Source organism: Rattus norvegicus, chromosome 8 (genome assembly GCF_021556685.1).
Source record: "Rattus norvegicus strain SHRSP/BbbUtx chromosome 8, alternate assembly SHRSP_T2T, whole genome shotgun sequence".
NCBI lineage: Eukaryota > Metazoa > Chordata > Mammalia > Rodentia > Muridae > Rattus > Rattus norvegicus.
In genome coordinates this window covers 63,784,937-63,810,043 of record NC_141541.1, presented here as the reverse complement: position 1 = coordinate 63,810,043, position 25,107 = coordinate 63,784,937, and the positions used below count along the sequence as shown (strand labels likewise).

The 25,107-nt window shown below is 41.8% G+C and overlaps 1 protein-coding gene across 9 annotated transcripts in view; it reads left to right on the top strand.

Moving 5' to 3' along the window:
* The window catches only part of Scaper (S-phase cyclin A-associated protein in the ER), a 387,677-nt gene that overhangs the window by 258,803 nt on the left and 103,767 nt on the right, over positions 1-25,107 (top strand). For all 9 annotated transcript variants that reach the window (XR_015626332.1, NM_001427719.1, XM_087560185.1 and 6 more), the window contains 1 exon segment: positions 13,600-13,715. Coding sequence is in view for 8 of the 9 variants with exons in the window: in NM_001427719.1 (NP_001414648.1) it covers positions 13,600-13,715 (116 nt within the window). In the remaining variant the exon portion in view is untranslated.

Here is a 25,107-nt window from a genome sequence, read left to right as displayed (position 1 = left end):
CTGTAGGAGAGAAGAGAGCAGAGGAAACACACAGAGTTGGTGGTGGATATGGAAGAGAAGTGAGAAGTATGCTAAACTAAGTATCTAGCTGGCTGTGTCCAGAGATTGCTCATTGCAGATCTAATTCAGAAGTGAACATCACCTTGACTCCTGAAGAAATTGTTTTGTTTTTAATTTTGCACTTGACTTTTTTTTTGCTTTATTTTCTTAAAATGATAAAATTTCTACTTTCAGTTATATTAGTTAAAAGAATGGCTTTGATTGGGCTTTATATTTTCAGAAATTGCTGATTCTTGTTCTGCTAAATGTCCATTAGAGTCAGTGGCTTAAGATCTTCAGGAGGTCACAGCCGTGTTGGCATATCATAAAAGGCTTTGAGGTTTTTGGTTTTTTTTTTTCATAGTTGTATACATTAAACTGGTCTGCTTTTACTCAGTCCTTTCCCCTCCGTCTGCAGTGTTGACCCAGGCTCCTCCATCAAGCAAAAAAATATGAGAGTTTAAACTGAACGTGGGAACAGTAGGTATGGACAAAATGGGCAGCTGCTGAGAGCTATAGCAGAAGTAAGATTATCAGAACCTGCAGGCCAGAAGAGAGTGGAAGAAAAGAAAAAGAGTTTAAAGAGTGATGTGTTAAAAATTGGATTTTTACCCTTAGTGCATTACTGTTCTTTATAGATGAATTTTGCTTGTTTTTAATATTGTTACATATTTTAAAAGCATTGTATCTATAATTTGAGTATAATACAAAAGAGAGTCTTTCTATGTAGTCCTGTGTCCTACACTGTATAGACCAGGCTAGCCTTGAAGTGATGGGATTAAAAATGTGCACCACCATGCCCAGCTGTGCTTACTTGCTTGATTTCACATGTCTTGTAGCGCCATAGACTTGGAACTAGTAATTATCACAGGTAAATAGTTATACCAAATTAAATCCAAATATTCATACACTACTTTACTTTATGAAGCTCTATAATACACAACTAATTTATGTTAGTGTTAATTATCAAGGAGGGTTTGTCTACAAAAGAGAAATGAGGGAACTTAATTGGGTCACAGAATCATTGGGCCTTGATAAGCATTTGTCAGATTTAACTGAAATTTAAATCTACTTAAGATCTCAAACTTTCACCCAATTATAGAAAAGTTTAAAAAATATCAGGCCATAAATTGCCAACAAACATAGGATATTCACCCCTAGTTATCAAGAAGAAGCAAATACAAACCTCACAAACCTCACAAAAATGTCAGAACATACTGCTGAGAGGACTAAACGGAGAGAATTAAGACCCAAGCTCAGGTAAGAATCTGAACGCACTGAACAGTGTACTGCGAGGTGTACACAGACGGATTAAAAGCGTTTTAGAACACTGTTTGCCCGTAGCTAGCAAAACTGACCCTGTACAGTTGAACCCAGAAGTTCAACACCTAAGCCTATTCCCAAGCCACCTTGTGTGCCAAGTATTTAGAGCAGTGTTGTCCAAATGGGACCTCATGAAAATAGGAAGCTTCTGTGCAGCACAGCACAAGGAAAGGCAAATGAAAGGAGAGCCTGGAGATGGGAGAAACTTTCCACACACCATCTTTGAGAGGATTAATAGCTACAGTTTATAAAGAAGTAAAAGAACTATGCCTGAAAGCAACCCAGTTTAAAAAAAAATTAGCTAAGTGACTCAACAGAATTTTCAAAACAAGAACAAATAGTCAATAATTATTGAACATATTGCATATGTTCAAAACCATTAACTTATCAAATGGAAATTAAAACCATTTTGAGATTTCATTTCGTCCTAGTCAAAGTGGCTATCATCGGGAAAACCAGTGACAAATACTGGCAAGGATGCAGGGAAAGCGGAAACTGGATTTATTTTTGGAAGGGGTATAAATCGGTGCAGCTACTGTGGAAATAATTAGGAAGAGTTCTCAGAGAGCTAAAAATAAGACTGCCATGTGACCGATCTACACCATCCACACCACCCCTGGGCTCGTGCCCAAAGGAATGTAACTCGTGCCTAACACCAGCTTCATGTCCGTGTGCAATTACTGCTCAGTTCCTAGTAGCAGAGAAACAGAATAAAGCTTTTGGAGGGGGAGGCGGGGGGGGGGGACAGACAGACAGACAGACAGACAGAGAAGACAGGAACCTGAGGCTTTAAACATGACAGATGAGGAGGGTGACAACATGAAAATAAACAGAAAAAGAGATTAATAGAAAAAAATACAACATACACACAAAAATAAAATGAACAAGTTTTAAATAAATAAAACTTACTAAACACCTAGGTTTTATAATTTTTTACTATTTTATTGCAAGGAGTACTTTTTCATTAATAATATGCTGTCATTTTTCAACATTTTTACTGGTTATTTTATTCATTTACATTTCAAATGTCTCCCTTCCCAGTTTCCCCTCTACAAACCCCTCATCCCCTCACCCTCCCATTGCCTCTATAAAGGTGCTCCTCCACCTACTCACCCACTCCTGCCTCGCCACTCTAGGATCCCCCTACACTGGGGCATCAAGCCTTTACAAGACCAAGGGCCTCCCTTCCCATCGATGCCCAACAAGACCCATCCTCTGCTTTATATATAGCTGGAGCCATGGGTTCCTCTGTGTGTACTGTGGTTGGTGGTTTAGTCCCTGGGAGCTCCGGGTGGTTCAGATACTTGATATTGTTGTTCATCCTATTGAGTTGCAATCCCTTTCAGCTCCTTCAGTCCTTCCCCTAACTCTGCCATTGGGGTCCCTAGCCTCAGTCCAAGGGTTGGCTGTGAGTATCTACATCTGTATTGGTCAGGTACTGGCAAACCCTCTCAGGGGACAGCTATACCATGCTCCAGTCAGCTAGTGCTTCTTGGCATAAGCAATAGTGTCAGGGTTTGGTATCTGCAAATGGGCTGGATCCCTAGGTGAGGCAGGCAGTCTCTGAATGGCCTTTCCTTTACTCTATGCTCCTTTTTTTGTCCCTGTATTTCCTTTAAATAAGAACAATTCTTGTTTAAAATTTTTGAGATGGGTGGGTGACTCCATGCCTCACCTGGGGGCTGTGCCTATCTACTAGAGGTGGTCTCTACAAGTTTTGTCTCCCCTTTGTTGGGTATTTTGGCTAATGTCATCCCTGTTGGGTCCTGGAAACAAACCTCTTGCTTCCCTGGCATCTGCGACTTTCTAGTGGCTTCCCCCAGGTCCCCATCCCCTACTGCTACATATTTATCTTCCATTTCCTGACCCTCTGTACTTCTCTCTGTCTCTTCCCATACCTGATCCTACCCCACTTTTTTTTCCTTCCCTCTCCTCTCTTCCTCTCAGGTCTCTCCCTCTCTATACCCCCCATGATTATCCACACTTTGCTCTTCCTTCTTCTTAAGCTTCATATGGTCTGTAAGTTGTATCGTGGCTATCGTGAGCTTTTGGGCTAATATCTAGTTATCAGTGATAACATACTATGTGTGTTCTTCTGTGTCTGGGTTACTTCATTCAGGATGATATTTTCTAGTTCCATCCATTTGCCTAAGAATTTCATGAAGTCATTGTTTTTAATAGCGGAGTTGTGCTCCATTGTGTAGATGTACCACATTTTCTGTAGCCATTCCTCTGTTGAAGGGCATCTGCGTTCTTTCCAGCTTCTGGCTATTAAAAACAAGGGTGCTGGAAGGGACCGACCGGATAAACAGTTCTCTGCACCCAAATCCCGTGGGAGGGAGAGCTAAACCTTCAGAGAGGCAGACATGCCTGGGAAACCAGAGGAGAGTATACTCTGCCCACATCTCTGACTCCAGAGGAAAACACCAAACGCCATCTAGAACCCTGGTGCACGGAGGCTCCCGGAAGGGGCGGCGCAGATCTTCCTGCTTGCTGCCGCCACGGAGACCTCATAGGCAACACCCCACAAGCAGACTTGAGCCTCAGGACCACAGGTAGGACCAACTTTTCTGCTGCAGGCGACCTGACTGGTGACCTCTGGACACACAGAGGCAAGGTTCCACTGGGAGCGGACACTTCCAGTTTTTGGCGGGAGTCCCAATCTCGCACTCCCTGCCTCCAGCTCACTGCTCCCAAACCCCATGGGAGAGAGAGCTCACCGCTGAGACAGATGGGCACTCCTGAGACTGTAGAGCAGAGGAGACCACCAACACTGCCCACTCCTGCCCACATCCCTGGCCCAAGAGGAAACTGTATACAGCCTCTGGGTTCCCTTGGATAAGGGCTCAGGAGCAGGAAATCCGCTTCGTCTGAGACACCGGGGGAACCTGAAGGGACCGACTGGATAAACAGTTCTCTGCACCCAAATCCCGTGGGAGGGAGAGCTGGGCCTTCAGAGAGGCAGACAGGCCTGGGAAACCAGAGGAGACTACACTCTGCCCACATCTCTGACTCCAGAGGAAAACACCAAACGCCATCTGGAACCCTGGTGCACAGAAGCTCCCGGAAGGGGCGGCACAGATCTTCCTGGTTGCTGCCTCCGCAAAGAACTCATAAGCAACACCCTACGAGCAAACCTGAGCCTCGGGACCACAGGTACGACAAACCTTCCAGCTCCAAGCAACCTGCCTGGTGAACTCAAGACCCAGGCCCACAGGAACAGCTGAAGACCTGTAGATAGGAAAAACTACGCGCCTGAAAGCAGAACACTCTGTCCCCATAACTGACTGAAAGAAAACAGGAAAACACATCTACAGCACTCCTGACACACAGGCTTATAGGACAGTCTAGCCACTGTCAGAAATAGCAGAACAAAGTAACACTAGAGATAATCTGATGGCAAGAGGCAAATGCAGGAACCCAAGCAACAGAAACCAAGACTACATGGCATCATCGGAGCCCAATTCTCCCACCAAAACAAACACGGAATATCCAAACACACCAGAAAAGCAAGATCTAGTTTCAAAATCATATTTGATCATGATGCTGGAGGACTTCAAGAAAAACGTGAAGAACTCCCTTAGAGAAACACAGGAAAATATAAATAAACAAGTAGAAGCCTACAGAGAGGAATCACAAAAATCCCTGAAAGAATTCCAGGAAAACACAATCAAACAATTGAAGGAATTAAAAATGGAAATAGAAGCAATCAAGAAAGAACACATGGAAACAACCCTGGATATAGAAAACCAAAAGAAGAGACAAGGAGCTGTAGATACAAGCTTCACCAACAGAATACAAGAGATAGAAGAGAGAATCTCAGGAGCAGAAGATTCCATAGACATCATCAACTCAACTGTCAAAGATAATGTAAAGCAGAAAAAGCTACTGGTCCAAAACATACAAGAAATCCAGGACTCAATGAGAAGATCAAACCTAAGGATAATAGGTATAGAAGAGAGTGAAGACTCCCAGCTCAAAGGACCAGTAAATATCTTCAACAAAATCGTAGAAGAAAACTTCCCTAACCTAAAAAAAGAGATACCCATAGGCATACAAGAAGCCTACAGAACTCCAAATAGATTGGACCAGAAAAGAAACACCTCCCGTCACATAATAGTCAAAACACCAAATGCACAAAATAAAGAAAGAATATTAAAAGCAGTAAGGGAAAAAGGTGAAGTAACTTATAAAGGCAGACCTATCAGAATCACACCAGACTTTTTGCCAAAGACTAAGAAAGCCAGAAGATCCTGGACACATGTCATACAGACCCTAAGAGAACACAAATGCCAGCCCAGGTTACTGTATCCTGCAAAACTCTCAATTAACATAGATGGAGAAACCAAGATATTCCATGACAAAACCAAATTTACACAATATCTTTCTACAAATCCAGCACTACAAAGGATAATAAATGGTAAAGCCCAACATAAGGAGGCAAGCTACACCCTAGAAAAAGCAAGAAACTAATCGTCTTGACAAAAAAACAAAGAGAAGAAAAGCACACAAACATAACCTTACATCCAAATATGAATATAACAGGAAGCAATAATCACTATTTCTTAATATCTCTCAACATCAATGGTCTCAACTCCCCAATAAAAAGGCATAGATTAACAAACTGGATACACAATGAGGACCCTGCATTCTGCTGCCTACAGGAAACACACCTCAGAGACAAAGACAGACACTACCTCAGAGTGAAAGGCTGGAAAACAACTTTCCAAGCAAATGGTCGGAAGAAGCAAGCTGGAGTAGCCATTCTAATATCAAATAAAATCAATTTTCAACTAAAAGTCATCAAAAAAGATAAGGAAGGACACTTCATATTCATCAAAGGAAAAATCCACCAAGATGAACTCTCAATCCTAAATATCTATGCCTCAAATACAAGGGCACCTACAGGCATAAAAGAAACCTTACTAAAGCTCAAAACACACATTACACCTCACATAATAATAGTAGGAGATTTCAACACCCCACTCTCATCAATGAACAGATCATGGAAACAGAAATTAAACAGAGACGTAGACAGACTGAGAGAAGTCATGAACCAAATGGACTTAACAGATATTTATAGAACATTCTATCCTAAAGCAAAAGGATATACCTTCTTCTCAGCTCCTCATGGTACTTTCTCCAAAATTGACCATATAATTGGTCAAAAAACGGGCCTCAACAGGTACAGAAATATAGAAATAATCCCATGCATACTATCAGACCACCACGGCCTAAAGCTGGTCTTCAATAAGGGAAGAACGCCCACATACACGTGGAAGTTGAACAATGCTCTACTCAACGATAACCTGATCAAGGGAGAAATAAAGAAAGAAATTAAAGACTTCTTAGAATTTAATGAAAATGAAGGTACAACATACCCAAACTTATGGGACACAATGAAAGCTGTGCTAAGAGGAAAACTCATAGCTCTGAGTGCCTGCAGAAAGAAACAGGAGAGAGCATAAGTCAGCAGCTTGACAGCACACCTAAAAGCTCTAGAACAAAAAGAAGCAAATACACCCAGGAGGAGTAGAAGATAGGAAATAATCAAACTCAGAGCTGAAATCAGCCAAGTAGAAACAAAAAGGACCATAGACAGAACCAACAGAACCAAAAGTTGGTTCTTTGAGAAAATCAACAAGATAGATAAACCCTTAGCCAGACTAACGAGAGGACAGAGAGTGTGTCCAAATTAACAAAATCAGAAATGAAAAGGGAGACATAACTACAGATTCAGAGGAAATTCAAAAAATCGTCAGATCTTACTATAAAAGCCTATATTCAACAAAACTTGAAAATCTGCAGGAAATGGACAATTTCCTAGACAGATACCAGGTACCAAAGTTAAATCAGGAACAGATAAACCAGTTAAACAACCCCATAACTCCTAAGGAAATAGAAGCAGTCATTAAAGGTCTCCCAACCAAAAAGAGCCCAGGTCCAGACGGGTTTAGTGCAGAATTCTATCAGACCTTCATAGAAGACCTCATACCAATACTATCCAAACTATTGCACAAAATTGAAACAGATGGAGCACTACCGAATTCCTTCTATGAAGCCACAATTACTCTTATACCTAAACCACACAAAGACCCAAGAGAGAAAGAGAACTTCAGACCCATTTCCCTTATGAATATCGACACAAACATACTCAATAAATTCTGGCAAACTGAATCCAAGAGCACATCAAAACAATCATCCACCATGATCAAGTAGGCTTCATCCCAGGCATGTAGGGATGGTTTAATATACGGAAAACCATGAACGTGATCCATTATATAAATAAACTGAAAGAACAAAACCACATGATCATTTCATTAGATGCTGAGAAAGCATTTGAAAAAATTCAACACCCCTTCATGATAAAAGTCCTGTAAAGAATAGGAATTCAAGGCCCATACCTAAACATAGTAAAAACCATATACAGCAAACCAGTCACGAACATTAAACTAAATGTAGAGAAACTTGAAGCAATCCCACTTAAATCCGGGAGTAGACAAGGCTGTCCACTCTCTCCCTACTTGTTCAATATAGTTCTTGAAATTCTAGCCAGAGCAATCAGACAACAAAAGGAGATCAAGGGGATACAGATTGGAAAAGAAGAAGTCAAAATATCACTATTTGCAGATGATATGATAGTATATTTAAGTGATCCCAAAAGTTCCACCAGAGAACTACTAAAGCTGATAAACAACTTCAGCAAAGTGGCTGGGTATAAAATTAACTCAAATAAATCAGTAGCCTTCCTCTACACAAAAGAGAAACAAGCCGAGAAAGAAATTAGGGAAACGACACCCTTCATAATAGACCCAAACAATATAAAGTACCTCGGTGTGACTTTAACCAAGCAAGTAAAAGATCTGTACAATAAGAACTTCAAGACTCTGAAGAAAGAGATTGGAGAAGACCTCAGAAGATGGAAAGATCTCCCATGCTCATGGATTGGCAGGATTAATATAGTAAAAATGGCCATTTTACCAAAAGCGATCTACAGATTCAATGCAATCCCCATCAAAATACCAATCCAATTCTTCAAAGAGTTAGACAGAACAATTTGCAAATTCATCTGGAATAACAAAAAACCCAGGATAGCTAAAACTATTCTCAACAATAAAAGGACTTCAGGGGGAATCACTATCCCTGAACTCAAGCAATATTACAGGGCAATAGTGATAAAAACTGCATGGTGTTGGTACAGAGACAGACAGATAGACCAATGGAACAGGATTGAAGACCCAGAAATGAACCCACACACCTATGGGCACTTGATTTTTGACAACGGAGCCAAAACCATTCAATGGAAAAAAGATAGCATTTTCAGCAAATGGTGCTGGTTTAACTGGAGGTCAACGTGTAGAAGAATGCAAATCGATCCATGCTTATAGCCTGTACAAAGCTTAAGTCTGTGTGGATCAAGGACCTCCACATCAAACCAGATACACTCAAACTAATAGAAGAACAACTAGGGCAGCATCTCGAACACATGGGCACTGGAAAAAATTTCCTGAACAAAACACCAATGGCTTATGCTCTAAGATCAAGTATCGACAAATGGGATCTCATAAAACTGCAAAGCTTCTGTAAGGCAAAGGACACTGTGGTTAGGACAAAATGGCAACCAACAGATTGGGAAAAGATCTTTACCAATCCTACAACAGATAGAGGCCTTATATCCAAAATATACAAAGAACTCAAGAAGTTAGACTGCAGGGAGACAAATAACCCTATTAAAAAATGGGGTTCAGAACTAAACAAAGAATTCACAGCTGAGGAATGCCGAATGGCTGAGAAACACCTAAAGAAATGTTCAACATCTTTAGTCATAAGGGAAATGCAAATCAAAACAACCCTGAGATTTCACCTCACACCAGTGAGAATGGTTAAGATCAAAAACTCAGGTGACAGCAGATGCTGGAGAGGATGTGGAGAAAGAGGAACACTCCTCCATTGTTGGTGGGGTTGCAGACTGGTACAACCATTCTGGAAATCAGTCTGGAGGTTCCTCAGAAAATTGGACATTGAACTGCCTGAGGATCCAGCTATACCTCTCTTGGGCATATACCCAAAAGATGCCCCAACATATAAAAAAGACACGTGCTCCACTATGTTCATCGCAGCCTTATTTATAATAGCCAGAAGCTGGAAAGAACCCAGATGCCCTTCAGCAGAGGAATGGATACAGAAAATGTGGTACATCTGCACAATGGAATATTACTCAGCTATCAAAAACAATGACTTTATGAAATTCATAGACAAATGGTTGGAACTGGTAAATATCATCCTGAGTGAGGTAACCCAATCACAGAAAAACACACATGGTATGAACTCATTGTGGCTATTAGCCCAAATGCTTGAATTACCCTAGATGCATAGAACACATGAAACTCAAGACGGATGATCAAAACGTGAATGCTTCACTCCTTCTTTAAAAGGTGGAACAAGAATATCCTTGGCAGGGAATAGAGAGGCAAAGATTAAAACAGAGACAGAAGGAACACCCATTCAGAGCCTGCCCAACATGTGGCCCATACATATACAGCCACCCAATTAGACAAGATGGATGAAGCAAAGAAGTGCAGGCCGACAGGAGCCGATGTAGGTGTCTCCTGAGAGACACAGCCAGAATACAGCAAATACAGAGGCGAATGCCAGCAGTAAACCACTGAACTGAGAACAGGACCCCCGTTGAAGGAATCAGAGAAAGAACTGGAAGAGCTTGAAGGGGCTCGAGACCCCATATGTACAACAATGCCAAGCAACCAGAGCTTCCAGGGACTAAGCCACTACCTAAAGACTATACATGGACTGACCCTGGACTCTGACCTCATAGGTAGCAATGAATATCCTAGTAAGATCACCAGTGGAAGGGGAAGCCCTTGGTCCTGCTAAGACTGAACCCCCAGTGAACGTGATTGTTGGGGGGAGGGTGGCAATGGGGGGAGGGTGGGGAGGGGAACACTCATAAAGAAGGGGAGGGGGATTAGGGGGATGTTTGCCAGGAAACCGGGAAAGGAAACAACATTTGAAATGTAAATAAGAAATACTCAAGTTAATAAAAAAAAATAAATAAAATGTAAAAAAAAAAAAAAACAAGAGTGCTATGAACATAGTGGAGTTTGTGTCTTTGTTGTATGTTGGAGCATCTTTTGGGTATATGCCCAGGAGAGGTATAGCTGGGTCCTCAGGAAGTGCAATGTCCAATTTTCTGAGGAACCTCCAGACTGGTTTCCAGAAAGGTGTACCAGCTTGCGGTACACCAACAATGGAGGAGTGTTCCTCTTTCTCCACATCCTCGCCAGCATCTGGTGTCATCTGAGTTTTTGATCTTAGCCATTCTGATTGCTCTGAGGAGAATCTCAGGTCATTTTGATTTGCATTTCCCTGATGACTAAGGATTTTGAAAAGTTCTTTAGGTGCTTCTCAGCTATTTGTTATTCTTCAGTTGAAAATTCTTTGTTTTTATTTTGGTTGTGAACCTTGCATTTAATGACTGAACCATCTCTCCAGCCCATACCCCATTTTTAATAGGGTTACTTGGTTCTCTGGAATCTAACTTCTTGAGTTATTTTGGATATTGGCCCTCTGTCAGATGTATGGTTAGTATAGATATTTTCCCAATCTGCAGGTTGCCCTTTTGTCCTATTAACAGTGTCCTTTGCCTTACAGAAGTTTTTCAATTTCATGAGGTCGATTCTTGATCTTAGAGCATAAGCCATTGGTGCTTTGTTCAGGAAATTTTCCCTGTGCCAACATGTTCAAGGCTCTTCCTCAGTTTCTCTTCTACTAGTTTCAGTATATATCGTGTTTTATGTGGAGGACCTTAATCCATTTGGAATTGAGCTTTATCCAAAGCTCAAAGGAGCTAAGAATGGATCAATTTGCATTCTTCTACATGCTGACCACCACTTGAACCAACACCATTTTTTGAATATGCTATCTTTTTTCCACTAGATGGTTTTAGCTTCTTTTTCAAAGATCAGGTGACCATAAGTGTGTGGGTTGTGGTTTTTTTTTGTTTTTTGTTTTTTTGTTGTTGTTGTTGTTTTGGGGTTTTTTTGTTTTTTGTTTTTTTTTTGTTTTTTTGTTTTTCTGGGTTTTCAGTTCTATTCTATTGATCTACCTGCCTCTGTACCAGTATCATGCAGGTTTTATCACTATTGCTTTGTAGTACTTCTTAAGGTCAAGGATGGTGATTCCTCCAGAAGTTCTTTTATTTTTGAGGATAGTTTTTGCTATCCTGGGTTTTTTTTTGTTATTCCAAATGAATTTGCAAGTTGCCATTTCTAACTCTATGAAGAATTGAGTTGGAATTTTGATGGGGATTGCTTTGAATCTGTAGATTGTTTTTGGTAAGATGGTCATTTTTTCCTATGTTAATTCTGCAGTCCATTAACATGGGAGGTCTTTCCAACTTCTGAGATCTTCATTTCCTTTCTTCAGAGACTTGAAGTTCTTATCATTCAGGTCTTTCACTTGCTTGACTAGAGTCACACCAAGGTATTTTGTATTATTTGTGAATATCGTGAAGAGTGTAGTTTCCCTAATTTCTTTCTCATCCCATTTATGCTTTAAGTAGAGAAAGGCTACTGATTTGTTTCAGTTGATTTTATATCCAGCCACTTTGCTGAAGTTGTTTATCAGGTGTAGGAGTTCTCTGGAGAATTTTTTTGGGTTGTTTACATATAGTATATCATCTGCAAATAGTGATATCTTGACTTCTTCCTTTCCAATTTGTATCCCTTTGACCTCCTTTTGTTCTCTAATTGCTCTGGCTAGAACTTTGAGTACTATATTGAATAAAGAGTTAGCCATGGATTTACTTGAAGTTTCTCTCCATTTAGTTTGATGTTGGCTGTTTTAAAATTATTAATTTTAGAAGTTTGAGTTCTCTAGTTTTCATAATGAGCTTATTATAGGGCAAATAGAAGTAGCAAATGAGTCATTAAAATATACAATTGCTTATACTCACAAAATCTACATGTTTACTGGGTCCTTTGATTGACAGATTGTTAGTGCTCAGAAGATTAGAAGATTCAGGGACATCTATCTTATGGAGCTAATAATTACATGCTTGTATCTTGTCCTTCCCTAGCTAACAAATACACACATATCCTAGCACTTCAATGAAGGTTCACATTTGTGAATTGTAGAATACTACTAAATGAAATATAGTGGTTATAGTAGTGGAGGGATCGTATTTATCTCCAGAGCTGCTGTAACAGAGAATTGCAGACTGGGTGGTTAAACAACAGATTGTTTCCTCACAGCTCTAGAGGCTACTAAGTTCAAGATCAGCTATTGCAGGCTTGCTTCTTTCTGTGTTCTCTCCCTGGTAATGGAGGGCTCTGACTGTTCTCACGTAGCTTGTTTGTTTGTAAGCATATTTCTTGTGGTGGTGGTGGGGGCGACCAGTCACATCATGCCACCCTAACAACTTTGTTTATTTCTTCAAATAGCTTAAATACTAGTATTGTCTTTAGTTTTGGAGTCCAGCATATGGATGGCTGCAGGGTTAGGACTAGAAAAAGTTGTTATCCCTTTTCTTTCATACATGGCACTTAAAAACTAAAAGAGTATTACAGAAAATTTATTTTTCCTTCCCCATACCAGAAAAATACAAAGAATTTAGAGACGTTTCTTCACAGAAAAGTTACGTATAATTCAGAAATCACATAGGAATAATCATAGATTGAGTTCTGAAACACTTAATATCCTCTCCAAAATAGCTAAAGAGAAGAGAAATATGCATACAGCCAAAGTATTATGTTGTCTCATAATGCTGAATAACATTCCAGTGGAGAAAACCTTTGTGGAAATCAATTGCCCTTGTTAGGTAGGAGTTAGGATTACAGAACAATGCTTGATAAATGTACTTTGTCCTCATCCCGATGCTGAGTCCTGCCGCTGCCCTTACTGGCCTCTGCCTGTCTCTAGAAGTCAGTCTTGGTCTTCTCAAAATATGATTGGTCACCTGTTCTCATATAACCTTTGCCTTCCGTTCAGGGAACTACTATAGAGTCATTTATAATGGCATGATTCATATTTGTCCCATTCATCAAGCTTTAGACTTCATAACTCAGAGTGGCCATGTCTTATGTTCACCACTGTTTGCCTTTATTTCCCTGCAGTGAGAAATCATTCAGCAAATATCTCAGCTACGCAACTAAATGTTTAATTTGCATAGAATTTTATGCCTGAGGTATTGTGCTAACTCCTGTTTGTGTTTCCATCTAGAATGTGGCAGATCAAATTGCATTTCAAGTTGCTGGTGGATTAACAGCCCTTGAAAACATCCTTCAAGTAGTGGCCCCAGCCACAAACATGAACACAGTTTCACGAATTCCTCCTAAGTAAGTATAATTTCTTAATCTGTTTTTCATGTTTCATTTGTAAGTAATTTCTGCCCTATGGTTTCCATATGGGAGAACCACTGGAAAAGTATGTGTGTACTTAGGCTTGAATAGCAAGAGCTTACACCTCACATTAAGGAGAAAAGCAGGGATACTTGACTTCATTTACAGATTTCAAATTGAGCCTAGAAAGCCTTATAAGGAAATTACCGTGTGGTCAACTGTATTCCCAAACCAAGAAGAGCTGATGAAGTTCTGGAATTGGAGTGAAAGAAAGCTAACCTTGTGTGTTGTGTGTGAAAGGGCTGAGTCCGTAGTCTGGGCTTGAGCCTGGAAGTCTACAGAAATTCTCAAACTCAGGAAGAACATTCGATGGCCAAGACTGCCAGAGTCTGGAGTCCCAGACAAATTGCTGGGAACTGGATTCCCTTTAGTCACTAAATAGTCCTTTGTTATAAAGATCCTGAGAGTCTAGACCGATGTCCTCAGATATTGGCAACAGTTGACCTAAGTGCCAGGAGGAGAACTTGTTTCATTGCTAATAGGTTTTAGTTTTCGGCTTCACACTGCCACAGATAGATGTCAGAGTTGAGAGCTATGGACGTCTAGTAGTGACTGATTCCCCTGTCTGAGCACAGACTCAAGATCATAACTCTACCGTCTGAACGTCTCAAAGCTAGAGTGTTAGAGCTGAGTGTGCTGCAATGCTTAATTCACAGAAGGGGAAGAGAGATTCTTCCTTCCTTCTTTCCTGTCTGTCTGTCTGTCTGTCTGTCTGTCTATCTATCTATCTATCTATCTATCTATCTATCTATCTATCTATCTATTTTTGAACTCCAGATTTTATTCCCTTCCCAGTCCACCCTCTGGTCCACATCCCATACCTCCCCCACCCCAACCCCCAGGCTCCACGAGGATGTACCCACCCCACCCCACCAGACCTCTAAACTTCCTGGGGCCTCCAGTCTCTTGAGGGTTAGGTGCATCTTCTCTGACTGAAGCCAGACCCAGGAGTCCTCTGCTGTATATGTGTTGGGGGCCTCATCTCAGCTGTTGTATGCTGCCTGGTGGTCCAGTATCTCAGAGATCTCGGGGTCCAGGTTAGTTGAGACTGCTGGTCCACCTACTGGGTTGCCCTCCTCCTCAGCTTCCTCCAGCTTTTCCCTAATTCAACTAGAGGGGTGAGCAGCTTCTGTTCATTGGTTGGGTGCACATATCTGCATCTGACTCTTTGAGCTGCTAGTTGGGTCTTTTGAAGGGCAGTCATGACAGGTCCCTTTTTGTGAGCACCGCATAGCCTCAGTAATGGTGTCAAGTTTTAGGTCCTCCCCTTGAGCTGGATCTCACTTTGGGCCTGTTGCTGGACCTTCTTTTCCTCAGGTTCTTCTCTATTTCCATCCCTGCACTTCCTTCAGACAGGAAGAATTATGGGTCAGAGTTTTGACTGTGGTAACTGTACAGCAGGCTACTGAAAATATATCACTGTGTAAATTTAAAAATACTTCCTCATTTTCTTCCCAGTTGCTCTTTTGCACAAACTCCTAATGTGTCCCTGAACTTCATGCCTTGTTACCCCGTTTGCTCTCAGACTGCCCACATCTCCCTTTTCATCCCTGATTAATTTTTACTACTCAGCAGCATGAACCTGTTTTCACCTCAGCTTGTCCTGTGTATTGTTCCATGCTTCCTATGATATAGTATGGCTCTTACCTAGAGAGCACTGGGTTAGGCTATCCTGTATTATTTAATTTCCTCATGATAAGCAGAAGACTTAAGCCACGGTCTAGAAACAATCACCATTTGGAACTCTGAAATTCCATGATGGTCTGACTATCAGCCTGATACATCCCTGGCCAGCAACTCTAGGTTCTATAAAGACAGATGATCCTCTCACTGTTCTTCTTGTTCACCTTGTTCATCTCCATTATTCATGTAGCCATTACATAGCCTTGCTTGCCCCAAAGTTATTGCTAATAGCATCCTAAAAATATTATTTTCTCCCATATTTCCTTATTTTTATCTATTTGAGTGTGTGTGTGTGTGAGTGTGTGTGTGTGTGTGTGTGTGTGTGTGTGTGAGAGAGAGAGAGAGAGAGAGAGAGAGAGAGAGAGAGTGTGTGTGTGTGTGTGTGTGTGTGTGTGTGTGTGTGTATCCTCTGGACCTGGTATAACAGTTGATTATGAACTGTGCATTATGGGGACTGGGAATGAAACTTATTTTCTCTGTAAGAACAGGAAGCTCTCAATCTCAGAGCCAATCCCCCAGTGAGTGCCCCTTAAATATTTCTTAAGTATGATTAAGAATTGTGGAACTAATGATTTTATAAGGTTTTTCCTTAGAAGCAGAATATACTATATTGTGTAACTATACTATCTCTAGTGCCCATTCAGTAGTTAATAGATAGACTGTTTCAGTTTCCTGGGGCTTGTAAATAGAGCAGCAATGAGCATGGAAGAAAAAGTATCTCTGGGAGCTAAGATACAGAGTCCTTGAGTATAGACCCAAGAGTGCTGTAGTTTGATCCTATGATCGATGTCTTTGGGGTTTGTGAGTAGCTTCCATGCTTTTTTCCAGTGGGGTCATAGCAGTTCCCATTATCACCTGCAGCATTTACTACTTCCCCTTTTCTACATTACTGTCAATTGTTCATTTGATCATGGCCATTCTGACTGAAATAAGATGGAAATCTCAGAGTAGTTTTAATTTACTTTCCTGATGGCTAAAGATGTTGAACAATTTTTAAAAATATACCCACTGGTGCAGCAGTGGCCCAGACGATCTAGGGGTAATCAGCCTCTGTATGATTGAGTCCAAGGCCCACTCCATGAGATAAAACCCCTACCTGGCACTGTTGAAAGGGCCCAAGAACCTCTCTTAGATCAGTCATAGTCCCTAACAGAGTCCTAAAACTCTTTCTGCTAAATGGACATAGGATTAAAATGTCTCCTAATGATTTAATGCCATGATAGTTTGAATGGGAATGGCTCCCACAGAGTGATTTATTTGAATACTTGATCTCTAGTTGGTAAAGTTGTTTAGAAATGATTAGGGATGTAGCCTGGGTAGAAGACACGTGTCACTGGAGGTGGACTATGAGGTTTAAAAGCCCACACAATCCCAGTTAGTTATATCTCTATTTCTGCCTATTATAGATCATATGTAAGCTCTTAGCTACTGATTGAGCACAACGCCTGCCTGCCTGCTGCCTATTCCTAGTCATGATGGTCATTTACTCTAACCCTCAGGAACTGCGAGCCTCAAATTAAATGACTTCTTTTATAAATTCCCTTGGTCATAGTGTTTTGTCCCAGCAATAGAAAAGTAACTAAAACAGAAATTGGTATGAGAAGTGGATTGTTGCTATGAAAGGTCTAACCTTGCTGTTCTTTGGAGGAAAAGAAATGCTTTGGGTTAGGCAGTTAAATACTATATGCAGAATTTAGAGGCCCATTGTAGTAGGAATTTGGAAGATAGTAGAGATCAATGTGGACCCAAGATGTTTCAGAGAAGAACAATATAAACAACTGGGCAAATGACCATTCTTTTGATATTTTGGCAAAGATTGTGGATGTTTTTTAATCTTGTCCTAAGAATAATCTATCTGTCTGAGGCTGAATTGGGACAAATTAGGTAGAGGTTTCAAGACAACCTGTTATTGACGTTGTGATATGGTTATTAGTGAACAATACTCTTATATACATCTGTAATAAAAAAAATAAGTGACTTGAGAACAACCAATCTATAAGCCAGCTAGCAATAGAGGATCTGTAATCCAGCACACAGCAGACAGGTTCCTGACCGAGCCTGTCTCTCTCAGGAAATTACAGCTGGAAAATTATACATCTGGAAGTTCTTTTCTTTGGGTATTTGAATTTGTATGATCACAAATGGTAACTTCTGGGACGGCCATTATAGGACTCTGTACACTTCAATGTAGAGGAACTACATAGAGTCTGTATTGGACACACTCATGTGCGCTCATTTGGGGGAGGGGGAACCAGAGCCTGTTCATGAGACATGAATGTGCTGAGATTGAAAGTGTCCATCCCACCTCCAGTTTCTTCATTTCCGGATTGAGTTTTCTTTTCTTAATGTTGGTCTTCATAATCACCTCGAGGTTTAGACTTGTGAAGGAACAAGTCTGTTGAGGATAATAGTCTTGAAATGAGACACTGTACAGAACTGGAAGAAGGAAAGGAAAGACTTGTTCATTGTGATACTTTGTGTGGGTGGCCAGTTTGTTTCTCGTAGGGAAGTCCTGGATCACCTGTCATGTTGGCTCCTAAGGAACTGCTGTTGTAAGCGGCTCACCAAGAGTTGAAGTTCATGTAGCCTTGTTGGGAATATGGAAAAGGAAGAAAGCCACAGGACTGCCAATTCAGTCGGGAAGATCTGGATGATTCTGCACATGCACAAATGACTTGAAGTTTCTGTATAGACACTTGTACCAATCCATCTTCAGCTGACTGAATGTTGTATGATAGCCCTTCTCCAAAGCAGAGGTGGAAGGTTCTGGTTTCACCACACATTTATAAACACATTTCCTTTTTTGAATTGGCCTATAGATTGTAGGTCTCTTTTGTATATAACCTCTATTCTTTTGCTTTAAAAAAAAAAGTCTGTTCATATTTAATGCCCTGTATTAGTCAATGATTTGTGTTCAACATTATTTGAACCATTTGCCATTAACGAAAGAGAAATACTTATTTGTGTTTTAAATAAAACTGATATAGGAAAAAAAAAAAAAAAAAAAGAAAGTGTCCATCCCACAGAGTTGGAACTGCCCTATCTTCCTAAGGCTGGTTGCCCATTTTCTTCTGGATTCGTGTAGAGTTTTCAATAGTCTCACTCTTTTATACTTTTTAAAAAAATTTCATTGGTTATTTTATTTATTTACATTTCAAATGTTATCCCCCTTCCCAGTTTCCCCTCCAAAACTCCCTATTCCCTCTCCCTCCCCTGCCTCTATGAGGTGCTCCCCCAACCTGCCCACCCACTCCTGCCTCAGCACCTTTGATTCCCCTGTGCTCGGTCATCCAGCCTCCATGAGACCAAGGGGCTCCCCTCCCATTGATTCCTTTCAAATTTCACATCATGTACCCAAGCATCACTAATCTCCCTCTCCCCTCATACTTGCCCTCCACCCTTGCAACCCCCACCCCAACAGAGGAAGAAGTATCTTTGTAAAAACTGTAGTTTGTCATACTGTGTCCCAGTACACCCTTTTGTCCATACATCTTTGCTTTCAAATGTTCATTGCAATGACTCATTGGTCTGGTACTTGGTCTCTGGCTTCTGATACTCTGTCAATACTGGAACCTCACTAGGACCCCTCTCAGATATCCTGCTGTTGCCCTGTGCCATGGAGATCTTGTAATTTTACATCAGTAGGACAGGTTCCTTCATGCACTCCAGCAGCTCATGAATGGGGGAGTTGTTGGAATGGGCCAATTCAAAGTCCTGGATCTGGGCCTTAGAGGTGTCCAAACTGGTCAGCCTGCTAGCTTTCCCACTGTCATGCCCTTGGTGCTCACCAAAAACCTCTGAAACCAGGGCCAGCTCTACCCTGGTGCCCAGGTGCAGCCAGTGAGGGACAAGGCCAATTTTCCCACTCCCATGACCCCAGGGCCAGCTTTCTAGCCAGCCATAGGAGGCAAAGGATAATGGAGGGGAGGAGGCTATCTCTTCCTCATCCACACCACTGCCCAGCAGACAAGCAGGGCTGATTCTCTTGCACTCATGCCCTCCCAGTCAGCTCACCCACACCCCCCACATCCAGGGCAAAGTCTACTGTGCTACCCAGGTGAGGTGCAAGATCTGCTTTCCTGGGTGCTGCAGCAAGTGGCAGGCAGGAGCTCTGTTCTGTGAACCCCAGGGCCAGCTCTCCTGCCTGCCGTAGGCAGCAAGGGGTGAGGGGAAGGGGTAATCTCTCTCAACCATGCTGCCACAAGACAAACACGTTATTGGGCCAGCTCTCACAGCCTTGGGACCAGCTCACCTGCACTCCTGCCATCAGGATCAGCTCTCCTTTGCTGTCCAGATGGTGTGTAGGGCCTACTCTCTTGCTTTTGTGACCCTATCAATTCTCTGGAGCCCAGCTCTCCTTGAGACAAAGGAAGTGGAGGGCAGACAAGAGGCAGGACTGGCTCTCCAACTCTTGTGTCCTTGGGGTCAGCTCACCTGCAGTCTTTACATGCAGAGCCAGATTTACTATGCTGGATAGGTGAGATGCAGGACCTTCTTTTCACAAGTGCTCCAGCAAGTAAGTGGCAGAGACAGCTCCTTCTCTGATGACCTCAGTGCCAGCACTCTTGCCTGCTGTAGGTGGCAAGGGGCAAGAAAGAGACCTGGGGAGCATCTCTCCCTGAACTGTGTCACAACACAGCAGATAAGTGGCAGGCCCAGCTCTCCCATGCTTATTGCCCTTGGAACTGGCCTACCTGTAGCCACTACTAAGTGACATCAACTCTATTGTGCTGCTCAGGTGAGGTGCAGAGCCTGCTTTCCCAAATGCTGCAGATGGTGACGGGCAGGAACTGCTCTCATGACCCAGGACCAGGTCTCCCACCTGCCATAGGCATTAAGGGACACGTGGGGAGAAGGATATCTCTCTTTCTTATTCATACTACCACCTGGGAGATAGTAGTGGGGCCAGCTTTCCCATACTTGCATCCTCAGCTGGCTCACCAGCAACTCCAGCAATGTTCTGCTCACCTGAGTACTGCAACTGCCTCAGTAACCTCAGGGTCAGTTCTCCTAGCATGCCCAGGTGAGGGGTGGAGCCAGTTCTGCACAGCCCTCAGACATCAACATAACCCTGAGTGGCAACCCAGACCAGGATGTCCTCCTGACCTTTGGTAGTAACAGATTCCTGTGCTGCAGACTGTTCCTCACTACCCCCAGTAGTGCCCACATCCTTCTGTTTCCTTTTCTCTACCACTTACTTACTCCCTTTATTGGTGCCTGGGGTCCCTCAGTGTCTGGGGTGGTCTTCTGAGTACTATGCTGTTTGTGTATTGGCACCAAGCAGAGTTCATCTTGGGCATGATCTGCCCCCCGCCCCCGTCTTTGTGGCACCAGAGCAGTGGTCATCTCATGCTAGTTCCCTGTCTAGGCACCATAGTACCAGTCTGACTGTTGTCTGTGACCCAAACAGACCCATTAGAGGGTCTTCTGTCTCGGGCTCACTCCAGACTGCAGCCCATGATCCCAGGATGATTTCTTCTAAGTTCTGGCTTGTTTCCCGTCCTGGGAGCAGGACTGGTGGTCATTTCAGAATAGTCTAATTGTTCTTCTCTTTTGCAGTACCTTGAATTTCTTGGCTTTCCAGTCAAATGAGCCTGATACTTTTAAAATATAAGTATAAAAGGTTCTCTTAACTCCAGATTGGATTGAAAATACTGGATTATGACATAGAGCCTTCCTCACAAAGCCATAGTTGTTTCTTCAAAGTCTCTCATGTAAAAGAAGACTGGATGAGTGCTCATTGTTAGAAACGGTAATAAAAGGAGAAAGTTGGTCCAGGGAATATTTGAACATCCAGTGAGAACTAATGAATGCTCCTCCAATAAGCTTGGGCTAGTTGGACTTCTATTTTTCTACTTAACAATCCCAACTTGGAAAACAAATGTAAACATGACCTACATTGAGCTTAATGTCCCTAAACACTAAGATAAACACATTCAAAAGTGGTGTGTATGCCTTCAGAATCAAAGGTAAAATATATACATATGATAGTACAGTTCTTACAGTGTGAGTTTTCTAAAAATAGAGTTTCCTATCTAAACTTGATCACAGTGGACCAGATTGTATCCCACCATCTTATTAAAAAGCAAGTATTTTCATTAGAAACTTAATCATTTAACCAATTACTTATCTGACACTAGAAGCTGATTGCCTAATTTGAAGGTAAAATTAAGATGTTAAAGGTCAAAGGATCAGAGAAAAGTTATCCACACATGCTTCTCTTCCTCTCCTCATGGTCTCACCTCAAATCCTAGCAACATAATTCACCTTAAATCTTTAATCTTGCAGCTACAGCATGAAGCTCTTTTGTGTATTAATGTATTTATTATTAGAATTAGCTATAAATTTAACGACTAGAAAATAAGAACCATATTTTATAAGACATTGTTTAATGAAGAGTAAAATTTTGCAGCATTTTTTCAGATGGAATTGATTTATTATTCAGTTTTTTTAAAATAATTAAATTATTTCCCACCATGTTCCTCTGAGTCATTGTGTTATTGTCAGAAGTAGATTGTAATTCCAGTAGTGACTGAACTTGTTACAAAGGTTCATAATCATGTGTAATCTGCATATAGGAACATTGGGATCTCTCTGATACTAGTTCTAAATTGTCAGTGTTTCACATTTGTGTAGACTATAGAACCTATATTACCCTTCTCATGTTTTTTGAAAAGTTACAAAAAACATATTCTTTCCTTAGCCTCTTAAATTATTTAACGTAGCAAAATATAGTATCTAAATCTAATCTATCTAATCTCACTGTGTGTCTTTGTGTGTGTGTGTGTGTGTGTCTTTCTTTTGTTAGTGAAAATTTAAAAAACAGAGCTAATTCCTTGTGTATACCTAGGTCTCATACCCTACTAATATACTATACGCACATAGTATGCACTAGTGACATAGAAGGATTAGATCAATGGCAACAAGGGGACTGTTACCTAGCACCTAATCAATACTATCAGTGGTTACAATTTTTATTGGATATTTTATGTAATTACATTTCAGATGTTATCCACTTTCCCAGTGCCCCCATCCCATCCTCCCTCCCCCTGCTTCTATGAGGGTGCTCCCGCTCCCATCCACCCACCCACTCCTACCTCATTGTCCTGGTATTCCCCTACACTGGGGAATAGAGCTTTCACAGGACTATGGGCCTCTCCTGTTGATGCCAGAAAGTGCCATCCTCTGTTACATATGCAGCTGGAGCCATGAGTCCCTCCATGTGTACTCTTCCGTTGGTAGTTTAGTCCCTGGAAACTCTGGGGGATCTGAGTGGTTGATACTGTTGTTCTTCCTATGGGGTTGCAAACTCCTTCAGTTCCTTCAGTCCTTTCTCTAACTCCTACATTGGGGTCCCTGTACTCAGTCCAATGGTTGTCTGCGAACATTCACCTCTGTATTTGCCAGGCTCTGGCAGAGCCTCCCAGGAGACAGCTATAACAGGCTCCTGTAGCAAGCACTTCTTGGCATCTGCAATAGTGTCTGGATTTGGTGTCTGTATATGAGATGGATTCCCAGGTGGGGCAGTCTCTGAATGGACTTTCCTTCAGTCTCTGCTCCGCCCTTTGTCCCTGTATTTCCTTTAGACAGGAGCCATACTGGGTTAAAAATTTGGAGATGAGTGAGTGGCCCCTCCCCCAACTGCCAGCTTTGCTTAACCTCTAGATATGGTCTCTACAGGTTCTCCCTCCCATGTATTGGTCATTTTAGCTAATCTCATCCCTGTTGGGTCCTGGGAGCCTCTTGCTTTCCTTGCATCTTGGACTTGCTGATGTCTATCCCCAGTTCCCCATCCCCCATTGCTAAACGCCTCTGTTCAAATTCCTGACTCTATGTATCATCCCCCATCTCCTCTCATACCTGATCTTGCCCCCCTCTTTTTCCCCTCCCTCTCCCCCTCTTCTCTTCCTCCTTTGAGTATTTTGTTCCCCCTCCTAAAAAGGACTGAAGCATCCACATTTTGATCTTCCTTGTTGAGCTTCATATGATCTTTGAATTTTTTCTTAGGTATTCCAAAGAATGGGGCTAAAATCCACTTCTCAGTGAGTGCATACCATGTGTGTTCTTTTGTGACTGGGTTACCTCACTCAGGATGATATTTTCTAGTTCCATCCATTTGCTTAATGATTTCATGAAGTCATTGTTTTTGATAGCTGAGTAGTACTCCATTATATCAATGTACCACATTTTCTGTATCCATTCCTCTGTTGAAGGACATCTGAGTTCTTTCTGGCTTCTGGCTATTATAAATAAGGCTGCTACGAACATAGTGGAGCACGTGTTCTTGTGTATGTTGGAGCATCTTTTGGGTATATGCCCAGGAGAGGTATAGGTGGGTCCTCACGGAGTGGAATGTTCAATTTTCTGAGGAACCTCCACACTGATTTCCAGAGTGGTTGGACCAGCTTGAAATCCCACCAACAATGGAGGAGTGTTCCTATTTCTCCACATCCTCGCCAGCATCTGCTGTCACCTGAGTTTTTTATCTGAGCCATTTTGACTGGTGTGAGGTGAAATCTCAGGGTTGTTTTGATTTGCATTTCCCTGATGACTAAGGATGTTGAAAAAAAATTTTTAAATTTTTTATTATATATTTCTTTACTTACATTTCAAAGGTTATTTCCCTTCCCGGTTTCTTGTCCATAAGCCCCCATTCCCTCCCCTCTCCCTCCCCCTTCCGGGTATTCCCCCTATACATCCCCCTTATTGCCCTCCCCCATATTCCCCTGCACTGGGGGTCCAACCTTTGTAAGACCAACAGTTTTCCCTTCCACTGGTGCCCCAACAAGGCTATTCTATGCTACATATGCAGTTGGAGCCCTGGGTCAGTCCATGTATAGTCTTTCGGTAGTGGTTTAGTCCCTGGAAGCTCTGGTTGGTTGGTATTCTTGTTTTTATAGGGTTGCAGACTCCTTCAGCTCTTTCAATATTTCCTCTAATTCCCCCCAAGAGGGTCCTATTCTCAGTTCAGGGGTTTGCTGATAGCATTGAACTCTGTATTGGACATGCTCTGGACATGTCTCTAAGGAGAGATCTATATCCAGTCCCTTTCCGCATGCATTTTTTAGCTTCATCAATCTTATCTAGTTTTGGTGGCTGTATATATATGGGCCACATGTGTGGCAGGCTCTGAATGGCCATTCCTTGAGTCGCTGGTCTAAACTTTCCTTCCATATCCCCTCCTATGAATATTTTCCCCCTTTTAAGAAGAAGTGGGAGCATCTGCATTTTGGACATCCTTCTTCTTGAGCTTCCTGTGGTCTGTAGATTGCATCTTGGGTAATTTGAGCTTTTTGGCTAATATCCACTTATCAATGAGTGCATACCAAGTGTGTTTTTCTGTGATTGAGTAACCTCACTCAGGATGATATTTTCTAGTTCTATCCATTTGCCTATGAATTTCATGAAGTCATTGTTTTTGATAGCTGAGTAGTACTCCATTGTGTAGATGTACCACATTTTCTGTATCCATTCCTCTGTTGAAGAGCATCTGGGTTCTTTCCAGCTTCTGGCTATTATAAATAAGGCTGCTACGAACACAGTGAAGCATGTGTCTTTGTTATATGGTGGAGCATCTTTTGGGTATATGCCCAAGAGAGGTATAGCTGGGTCCTCAGGTAGTGTAATGTCCAATTTTCTGAGGAAC